Raw genomic sequence first — 11,639 nt, 5'->3', positions numbered from 1 at the left:
ATTTATGTCATTATAATTTATAATATCTACTTTGTGATATGGGACGCACGTCCTGAAATAAATAAATTTATTATTATTTATTATTATTATTATTATTATGTGTATCTCTCCATAATACTCGGGTGCCTCCAGAAGGAAAGCACCCGGTCTTTTGGAAGGCTTACGTGGGGACACAGATCCAACACGCAGAGGCCCTTTAGAGAATTTAATGTGTTGTGGGACACCAGCCGCAGCCTGCCCATGACTGCACTATAGAGATACAGCCCTGGGCAATCCGCGGCCGATGTAGGACTATTGCAAAAAAATGGCGTGGAAAAACTGGGCTATGGAAAGGGGGTGTTAGATGGATTGGTAGGTTGGGTCTATGGGAAACTATGGGCGTCTGCCTTTTCAACTTCGTAAAATTGAAAATGAGTGGCAGACGGTGACTTGCCAGTTCGGTCGATGGGCTCCCAAAAAAGTTACCTAAAATGGCAACAAGGAAGCAACACCAGCTGACTAGCTAGGGGTGTAGAGAGGTGCGGCACCGGTTTCACCATCGCGGGCCCGCAGGCCCGGATTGGGTTTCCCCGCTATTACGCCATTAGACACTTCCACCCCCGAGCATATAGCTCTTGCATCTCCACTCTGGACGGCCAATTAAGGCAAGCCAGAGGTGGGGGATCCTGAACCTCGTCATTGTTCACTCCGACCTGCCACCGAGACAGTCCGGAGGTGAGGACAGGGAACTCCCCCGGGAGAACTAAGGACCGCGGGGGCGCTACTCCCCGTCACCTCGCCACAAGGTGCCCTGCGGGCTTATTATTATTATTATTAAACTACTCCGAATTTAACGTGTCCGTAGCCGCGGGCAAAAGAGTTACATATAAATTAATCTACATAATAGACAGCAATTACTTAATATATTCACATATTCTATGTGTATACATATACACGTATGTGAATTTTGAAATATGTAATAATTTTTGAAGATTTATTCAGTATAGAGTCTTAATACCACACTGTTAAGCGCTATATATCCAAAACTATCCAGCGGGTACTTAGACAAATTAAAACTAAACACCCGAAAACTTTTCCGCTTTAAAGTTTATAATCGTGATAGCATATGTAAAGTTGCCGCTATTATTACTTGGTCATACCAGTATCTATAGATATATATTAAAATGCTTCTGCCTTATAACTAAAAGTTAAAATTCTAATTTCAATATTATACTTCTTTGGACGACTCTGAGCGTCACTATATAGGAATTGAGTGTCCATTTAGGAAATAGGTATAAATAAAAATATCAAATTCGTCGAAAATTTGATTCATTAGGTCATTAAAGTAAATTTTGAGTTCCAGAAAATAAACGAGTTAAAACTTTGCAATGCTTTTTGCGGCCAGCAACGGTTCTAAGTTTAATTGCATGGCATAGCCACAATTCTATTTTGTGGCATAGTTTAACGATTGTAATTTAAAATGTTTTTGTATACATTCATTACTGCTCCCTAAAGACAGTTGAATATTCTTTTCTAAGTCCTTTTTAGATTAAAAAAAATCCTTAGCGTTTTAGGTTAATTATCTAGCATTCATATTTAACTCTTATACTATTTATATTTTCATTTAATTTATTTAAATTCATAGATTTAATTGAAGTAAAGTTATCCTTTAGATTCCTTTTATAAATTCAAGCACTTCCTCGTTTCATTTTTTACATTAATTTCACTTTGATCACAAATTTCTAGTTGTATGAATTTACTTGTTTGAAAAGCTTTTAATCGTTTTCTTATAAAGAGCAAGAATCAACACGCAATTCATTAAGTTCTTAGTAAATGGATTACATTAATATATTTTATCGCAATGCGCAGTACCTACTTGAATAACACCAAACTATTTCCAAACCCACAAATCATCGTTTTTACTGCGGCGTCCATCACATAACTCGCGACTGTTTATTTCCTTCCAAGGCCTAAAAAATATTAGACGCACGTATAATTCTGAATAAACACGTCAAAACAAACAGTGCTATTTCAAAATCACATAAAGCGCATGAGATTGGATTCTGTTTCGTTTTGTAAACAATCCCAACATAGCCCAGGTTCAATAGACTGGTATGCATAGGAAAGAAATATGGCGTCAGTTGAAAGACGTTTGTACAAGAGCAGATTCGAAATCGGTAATTTAATTTACGCTAGACACGCAAATGTATGAAAACACCTAATAATGCCATCTCACGATTAATTATGCCCCTATAAGCGTTTTTATTAATTCTCACACCATTCACTACTTTGTGTCTTCCTTTCTCTGTTAGAGTTAAATAAACTGAAACAGAGAAGTAATAAGTAGAAATTTTTTGTCAATTTCTTTAAGGGACTAATTCATCTTCTACAGAAATATTTTTATGTCATCAAAAGTTTGCATGAAAGTAGTATTCTACATTTATTTAAATATAGAAAATATTGAAATTTAAATCTATTCAGTAAGATTTAACATGTAAACCAAAAAGTTATTTAAAAAATGTCTTACATTACATCTTTGTAACTTTTCAAAAGCTAGGGTACTAGGAAATAATCCACTCTAAAAGTTTGTGGTCGGTCAATATGTAGACTGAAAACTTGTGTTTGAAATCTTTACGAGTTTCTTCAGTAGACTACCAAGTATCTTTCTAATCAACGTATGTAAGATAGACCACAATCACCATCAAATCTGCATCTCCATGTGACTACAACACTTTTAAATGAATATAAGAATGAACAAAAGCTTTTATATAGCTTAAAAATTACAGATTACAATTGATATTAGAGCTAAACTAAATGTTTGATGTTTGTTCTGGTTATATACATATATATTGATATATTTATTGACTTTTAAAACATCATCTGCCTATATTTGTTCCCACTGCTAGGACTCGAGAGTCCAATGAGGGTTGGGTTGGTTGCGGGGCCATCACGCTGGCCAAGTGCAGGTTGGCAGATGTCAAATGTTGTCTTTCGATTCTTCGACACGCCGTTTTCCTCACGGTGTTTTCCTTAACGACTTCGAGCAGTGGTGATGTGGTCATGTGTATAGCAATTGAAAATCAATTTATTTAGTGCACGCTCGACCGGTCTCGAACCCCGGCTTTTCGCTTTAAGTCCAAGGTCCTAGCCACTGAGCCATCACTGCTCTGACTTTTGAATACCCAATCCTTATAATATTAGTCTATTTTAAAGAAACCATTTTATATAAGCGCTTTTTGTAATATATACGGAATTTTCTTTATTAATGTAAACTAAATGCAGAATAACAAATGTCTCTCAAGCTTACAAAGTTGGTCCGGAGATTCTGTTTTGCGATATCCCGCGGCGGTTATATCTACTTTGTATGTATATAGGTGTGGCGTATTGTATCGATAACTGATCTTAAAATTATTACACAAATATTTTTAAGGTCATTTTGAAATAAGTCCTAACTCTTACTTCATATTTTAGGGTACAAAAGATATAATAATCATAAATTCCTCCTCATGATATTAATATATGTTGTATTAGATACTGAAATTTCAGCACGTTCTTTATTAAATTTATTTTGTTTGTGATTTATTCTTATCTTAGTTACTGACCACTGTCCGGAAGTATTTGTTAAAAATATTTTTCAATTGTAATAATAATTAACATGTCCACCGCTCCATATTTAAGCTGTAACGTACATTCGCTTATGAAGTTCTAAGAAATATAATAAATGAAAAGGAAATGACTATATTAAGGCGCTGGCTGATTCCTGCGAATTCATTTACCTCACGTAAGTTTACGATAGCACGCAAATAAAAGTTTAGATTTAAGTTCGATTTCAGTTTCATTTTGCTGATACGTTATTTTTGTGATGTGTCAATTAATAAAAATACAATACTATGTAGACTACGGTTTGTCTAAAAAAGTGATATTCCAAGACTTATAGTGGTTCGGTAGGTACGTAAGTCATGCGTGGAAGTTGCCCCTTTAAAACGCTGTTTAAATAATAAATTTAATGTTTAAATTATATTCGCCTTATAAATTAACAATTATTTAACATTGAGCAAGAAAGTCGTATCCCAATTTTAAATTGAATCTAATTATGCCTTTAAATGTACTATACTCAAATGAAGCATATGAGTGTCCCCCCTCCCGCAAAATAGGAAAAGAGACGTTGAAAATGTATGTTTCTAATAGAAGTTTTAGACGGCGATTCTTGGTCTCGTATAGATATAAAGACATAGTTTACATCGTACTACAGCGTATCAAGAATATGTTGAATGAATCAACTACCTATTGTTATGCTTTTGTATAGAACATAATATTATCCCTAGTATTATTAACGAACCCTGACCCTTTTATACCGACTTCCGGACGAATTATTTCTATTCGCCTATTCAAAGTAGGTATTATGAGAACATTTAAAAAGTTCCTGCTAAAGTTGGTTTGTTCATTATAGTTGATCTTCCACGTGCAGCATACTAGGTCCCCCCACATGAGCAAAAATTGTTTTATAATACCGCTAAGTATATTAACTACAGCGGTAAAAAAGTGTTTTGATAGAGTCTTGAAAGCATACTGCTACACGATAGAATAAAAAAGTTTCACGGTTAAAATCCATACAAATATACGGGGAAACAGTCAGACTTTTTTTCAAATCATTCAATGGTTTTTAGTGGATACAATCAATAGTGATTTATATTTTAATACAATTCGAATATAGTTTTAATACCTGTAGATAAAGTATGAGCATTTAATAATCTTTGGAAAATTGCTAATATTTTAGTAAGGCGTTACCATTTTTCTAAATAAATATCGAAAGCAATTAGAAATTTAATTGAATGCGTGACAGAATGAATTTGATTTTAATAAATATAATTTCAAATGGTAAGGATATACTAAAATGCAGTGGGGAAACGATTTATATTATTCAACAAACTAACACCAACTGAAACTAAACAAACTATAAAAGACTTTAATGTAATTATATTTAATACCCAATAAATAAAATGTCATTAACTAAATCATAATAAGCTTTCGAAAGCGAAACCAATTGTTTGAGCATATTTTACTTGCTTCATACATACATACAGTAAGTGAATAACGCCGTAACGTAGCAATTAAAGTGCTTTCAAACAGAAAATTTTACAATGGTACACACATTCGGAATTAACTGTTGTTAAATTGAAAATTTCCAGTTAATTCATTACGCTCGCATGGAAGCAATATGGAATATTTATTTTTGTTTGAGATTTCAATTATTACTTTTAATTTAGCTCGTAGAATTATGCATTATGTCAATGTGAAATTTTAAAAGCGTATTAATATACAATGTTAATACATAAATGTATATGAAAGCTGAGTTAATAGTTGAATCTTTATATTATGAGTCAAACTAGACATCGACAAAAAAGCTTAGAAACAAAGGTACCGCAAAGGACCACGCATAAAGTTCTGAGCACCAAGACCCTTACCCTTCTTGTGTTTACATCCTCTTAGATTCACAATTATTTCATGGTTAGTAAAACATACCCAATGAATACACCTACTAACCATTTGTGGTTGATATTTCTACTTGAAATCATTCATCTATTGTATCTACAGCGTGTATTAAATAACAAAGGCTCATACAGCATTGACAGTCCGTAATAAATAAATATAAATTTATAAATATCAAAGTGTGTTTGATTCTTTCACACATACGTAGCATCGGCGGGATTTAGTCTTTATAAAGAATGTTGCGTAGTTTATTGTTATTTAAATGATAATTCAAATTATTTCTCCATATTAAGTTTTTTATTCTTGTATATTTATGTTTTGAAATGTCAATGAAGAGTAATATGTTTTATTAAATTGAAAAACATCTGTATAAATTCACACTAATTAAAATGCAAAAGCACGTTGAAAAACCAATAAATTCATATCAATCATGGAAGCGTTCGTGAAGTGGCGAACTGCAACATAAAAATTAATTAAGAATGAAATATTGCTTTCAAAACGAGTTGATTTTTAGTTTCAATAAAAAATATATGTTTTTTACAGCACTTAGATAAATTGGACGGCGCCATTTTATTTGTTTTAATAATTTTTTAGGGTCTAGACTGGCTGGGCTATTGAGTATTTTGGATTTATTTTTTTCAACACGATTCACGTTTAAAATCACGAGTAATACAATCATACAACCTTATTAATACCTACAGACATTTCATCTCTACGGTTTATTTCCTAATTGCCAAGCCATACATTGTTTTATTGAACGATCTAAATGCAACTCGTCGATGGAACTGGTTGTTTTATTTCACCATTATTAATAAGGCGTTTTGAATATATATAACTTGTGAAGTACCTTAAGAGAAATATGTTATGAGAAATGTTCAGTGAAGAAAGTATGATCATAAAAGTTTTAATTCAATTGGATTGACTATTCATACGGACAGAACTGATATCATCGTATATACATATATATACTTGTAACATTTTCAGCTCTTATTCTATTTACATGTGTAATATTGTAATAATTAAAATTATAGGATGCTCTGTTCAATATCTTGTGCCACTTACTGTTAATAAGCTCCAAAAACTCTGAACGGGATCGAGGCAATTAAAACTTTGAGCCCGCAGGGACACCTCGTCAGAGATAGTTACTGTCAGGTACTTTTATATTTACACACTACCTACTTGTTTAAGTTATAGCACATTATAATTTATGTGCTAAGTGTGTAAATTTAATTAGTAAAGTTTAGAAACAGAGCTCGAAATATGGAGATTTAGCATTTCGTGTAAAATTTAATTCATTGTGATATCTGTGTTTCTGTATATTCGCCCGCGGTTTCGCCCACGACGTATTTATCACTTTAGCCTTATAGCTTCCCTCCATAAATGGACTATAAACCACCGAAATACTATTTCTTATCCGACCACTAAGTAGGTTCATGAGATTAACAATAACTAAAGGATATAAAATTACACGAAGTAGAAAAAAATAACTCATCACAAAACAAGACGTAAATATAATAGAAGTAACTGTGTAGTGTAGGTATGTCTTTTTTCCTTTATATTACGTTCCACGATGCAATGCTTGTGAGCCAATCCATTTACAGCCCGATTTATAAACGAAGGTATTGCAGAGGCCGCATGACAGATCACATGTCACTTACATTTTAGTGTTAACTCACTGGCGATATTGTGAGTTAGGACACGTAGTAAATCCTGCTTTTTCGTGTATATTCGACTGAACTTTGATGCCAGGATACACGTATTCTGAAAGCTTGCGTTTGAAAGGTTGATTGTGACATTTCGCGATTGAAGATATTATTCAGGCAAAGTACGTACAATAAATGTATTGTCTATTACGCAAGTAAACAAAACAGTATATTGTGTGTATAATAAACATTAGCGTTATGAAAAAAATCTTTTCGGGGTAGAATTTATTCTACTTTACTAAGGTTGTAGTTTTTCATCATCATCAGGTCATATATATGTTCTCAATGCTGAGACACAGGCCTCCTATAAGGGTTCAGGCCATAATCCACCACGCTGGCCAAGTGCTGGTTGGCAAATGTCACATGTCGTCGAACTTTTGATTTTTGGATATAGCGGTTTCCTCACGATGTCCGTTCTAAGCAGTGGTGATCCACATATATCAGATAAATCGAAAAATTTATTTCCTGCACTATTGCCCGGTCTCGAACCCCGACTTATCGATTTTGAAGTCCGAGGTTCTCACCAGTGAGCCACCACTGCTTCTCTTTTTAGTTTTTGTTAGTACAAAATTATTGTATTTTGAAACATCTTATATAAAAAGATTTTTAAGTTTTACATAAAAAAATAAGATAACCCAATAATAAAACATTTATTTTCTTTTCAGCCTGTCGGTATCTACAGAGGGAAGTACGAATGGGCGAACGAGCACAGTCCTGTGGGGGGCGACTGCTCCCTTTGGGTGAGGGCTGCCACTCTACAACTGGACGATGGACAGTGGCAGTGCCAGGTCACAGCTAGCAATTACGATGTACAGGTTTGTAAATAGCTTCTGTAAGATGTACATTCAGTAGAAATTTTCTGCGGTGAATAAATAATACATACACTTCACACAAACCTTGAAAGATGTCCCCCGACGAGTACACCGACGAGACCAATCTGGGGGTCTTCAAGAGAAGAGTGAACAGTTACCTTCTAGGGAAGCGCGCTCCATCTTAGATCACATCTCAGCTTACCATCAGGCGAGGTTGTGGTCAAGCGCTTCCCTATCAGGAATAAAAAAAAAAAAAAATGTCGTTTAATGACGTGCGAGAAAGTGTCCATAATGGTTTTGTAGTGTCGAAACTTTTTAGTCTAAAACTTCATACATCTGTAACGCTATTGAAAGCTAAAACTTTTTAAGCATTTAATCAATAGAATATTTACTTCTCTTTGTATCTCTACTAATTGCTGACTATGTTAACTTGAAGCTGCAGCTTATTAAGTATTGGCCTTAATTTTTAAATTAAGGCCCATAATTTTGACGTTCATTATGTATAAAATCACTATATTATCTATTTCCAGGATGCACTATCTAGTCCTCCAGCTGCGCTTGCAGTTCGAGTGCCGCCGCAGACGCCTAGGATCCTATTCAATGGTTCCCATGTGCTGCCGGGACAGAAGATCACGGTGCCCGCTGGTTCTAGGGCTACCGTGGTGTGTGAGGCGCGGTATGGAAATCCCCCAGCGTATATAGAGTGGTATTTAGGTAAGTTTCACTCACTTACTTGCGATTTTATCCCAAAGTCGACACGAAGCGAAGTTTTCAAAATCACTTTTGCTCAGTGCTTCAAGATGGTTAGTCAGTCGGTCCGCCTAGCAATACTGGAGCGGCCTACAGAGCAGTGCGGTGGCCTGTAGGTCGTAGAAATGGCCGTAAAGGGTGCTAAACAAGCTTACTTGGGTACTTGGTTAAGTTTTAATGATGTTTCTATACATTGCGGTTTGGGTATAATACAGTCCCTTTTAGTTGCCATGTAGTTATATTAAAAGTACCACCGCAATAGAATTCGATAATAAAAAAAGTATGTATGTATCGTGTATTGTATCTTATCAGCAGAAACGTGTAAAGTATCCATCAACCAAGAAAATCGACTATATTTTATCATTCGCGTAAAATATTAGGATTTATATATATATATATATATATATATATATATTACGAATAATAAAGTATAGAGCACTGTATACAGTCCGTCCGTATCCACTAGTATGTATAAACCGTTCAAATAATATCAAAACTATTACATTCACATTGCATTGATAATTCTATTTGATTCAAATGTAAACCTCAATTATCAACAACTGTAATATCGTGGTCATCGCGATCCTAGTTATGACTAACATTTTACGAGTCAAATGGGTATATTACTACCATTTTTGGAAATCGGGTAAAACCGCGAACAATTGCACAAAGCGTGCTCTGGCAAGTGGTTTAAATTGCCTAAATATTATGTTATACAGCCAAACCGCAATTGTGATGCGATGAATATAATTCTGTGTCAAATTATGGAATTAGCCATTGAAATTACGTTACATCCAAATCCTATTTAAAAGATATTAAAAACGTTGCTCATAATTACATACTTTTATAACACTTCATCATTCATCACATGTTTTATTTGTGATTTAAACATCGAATGTAGAAATGTCTTCTCATTCTTTACAAATAGGCAAATAAGCAAGACTAACCAGCTCTCGTGACCCCTTCATGAAAGTGGCGCGTCGGAACACAGTGGGGTTTTAGTCGGTAGGAATCCGATATCATCCACGGCTCCTTTTCCCCGGGGGCCGTGGGTTATATGTAAGATTTCCCCACTATAAAAAAAGACAGGGACTAATGTGCAGTGTATTCAGAATAGGTCTTGGGCTTTGGCATGAATGTCAGAGTCAAAGAGATCTTGACGCTGATATTCTGCCGACAGAAGAATAAAAGAAACAAATACATAAATAAATATTATTATGAAAGAAATAAAGATTAAATATTTTGTACCATATAAATGGAAATCAATATAGCGGATATACAAATAGGAGTTAATATGAATGCATAACATAACATGGTGGATAGTAAATCTCAACTTGTATTCATAGAAAAACGGAAGTCATATTGGATGTTGTTTCATAATTCAGCAGTTAAAGCTGGTCATGAATGCCAAATTAACAGTGTGTATTAATTAACGTGTAATATTCAACATAATTTTCAGATAAAGAACGCCTCACAGCGTGGAGTCAAACCAACGCGTCAGAAGTGGAGCGACCTCGTGTGTGGGCTGCGAGATCTGTGCTGGAACTCGGTGCTACCAGGTCAGCCCACGGGAGGCAGCTGGCCTGCAGGTCCCACCATCCATCGTACCCGTCTCCGTACTATAGGGACTCATATACCATGCTCGATGTGACCTGTAAGTACTGTTCATATTTGTATAGTAATAGTCAAACTAAAATATACTATATATTTTGCTCAAATACCGAAATCTTTTATGATGTTAATGTTTTCATTAGGACCACAATACAAATTGTTGGTTGTGCCCTTTTATTGTGACCATAACGCGTGTTTTGAGCGTTTTCCCTCCTTGTGTGTACTATATATATGAAAAAGTATTTTTTTTGGAGAGGTCCTGTCATTATAAATAAGAGACACAGACATTTTTTAAATATCATCAATACTGTTTGTGAAACTCGTTAAGCAAGGATTGCTTTACCAATAAATGAACGAGAATGATGAAAGACAGAGAAGATATGGTAATAATATATTTAAATTAGTAGTGAAGCTGATATGACGCGAGTGGAAAGAGTGAAAGAAAAGATGACGGATCCATCCCTTTGGGGACAGTTGATGAGTAAGCTGTTTTCAGTAATACCATTTAAATCACTAACGATTATTTCCATTTCTCAATTTCAGTTGTACCTGTAGTCTCAATAGTGGGTTCTGATGCGAGTAGTCTAGCAAGTCTGGAAGAAGGTTCCAGCGCTCTTACCCTGGAGTGTAGAGCAGATGGAAACCCTAGTCCTAACGTGTGGTGGACCAAGGACGGCCAGGTCGTCGCTACTAACGGCCCCAGACTGATTCGAGTACCGGTGTATAGAAATCATTCAGGTAAGCAATTGACATACAGCTTTATATGTGGCAGGTGAAACGTTTATATAAAGGGGGCTCTTTATATAGTCATTTTAATTCCTCGTAACCTATAGGAGGTAAATGTCTCGATACACATTCCGCCATTTATGTTCGAGAGCCTTGCAGTAGGCAGAGATATTGCCGTAATCTGGGAATAGTTCCAAATGTCGTAGGAGACATAGCACGATAACAGAATGATTAATCCAGAAACATTATGGTTAAGGACAAAATGTACTGTACATAATTCTTCTTTATCGTTTTTACATGTGAATTTCATTTCAAAATGCAATTTTTTGTATTTACTTTATATTTGAATCTGTTTTATGAGTATTGAATTGATTTAATTTTCAATGTGGTACTTGAAAGAAAAACCTATTGTATTTTCTTGTGTTTGATTCTACGCGAGTATTATAGATTTAGAAATTAAAGGTAGTACAAACAACAATTTTTGTATGACCTTCTAGTCCAAGAAAATGGGTAGGGTAAATGCGAATTTGAGATTAAAACTTGAATTTTTGATATAATTTACTTTGAG

The 11,639-nt window shown here is 34.7% G+C and overlaps 1 protein-coding gene across 2 annotated transcripts in view; it reads left to right on the top strand.

Moving 5' to 3' along the window:
* The window catches only part of LOC119838756 (hemicentin-2), a 95,751-nt gene that overhangs the window by 74,222 nt on the left and 9,890 nt on the right, over nucleotides 1-11,639 (top strand). For both annotated transcript variants that reach the window (XM_038364857.1, XM_038364856.1), the window contains exons 3-6: nucleotides 7,838-7,987; nucleotides 8,515-8,698; nucleotides 10,194-10,388; nucleotides 10,889-11,083. In XM_038364857.1, coding sequence (XP_038220785.1) covers nucleotides 7,838-7,987; nucleotides 8,515-8,698; nucleotides 10,194-10,388; nucleotides 10,889-11,083 — 724 coding nt within the window. The remainder of the gene's footprint in view (nucleotides 1-7,837; nucleotides 7,988-8,514; nucleotides 8,699-10,193; nucleotides 10,389-10,888; nucleotides 11,084-11,639) is intronic.

Source organism: Zerene cesonia, unplaced genomic scaffold (assembly GCF_012273895.1).
Source record: "Zerene cesonia ecotype Mississippi unplaced genomic scaffold, Zerene_cesonia_1.1 Zces_u004, whole genome shotgun sequence".
NCBI classification, from domain to species: domain Eukaryota; kingdom Metazoa; phylum Arthropoda; class Insecta; order Lepidoptera; family Pieridae; genus Zerene; species Zerene cesonia.
The sequence above is the reverse complement of the archived record's forward strand: the minus strand, read 5'-3'. Positions and strand labels throughout refer to the sequence as shown.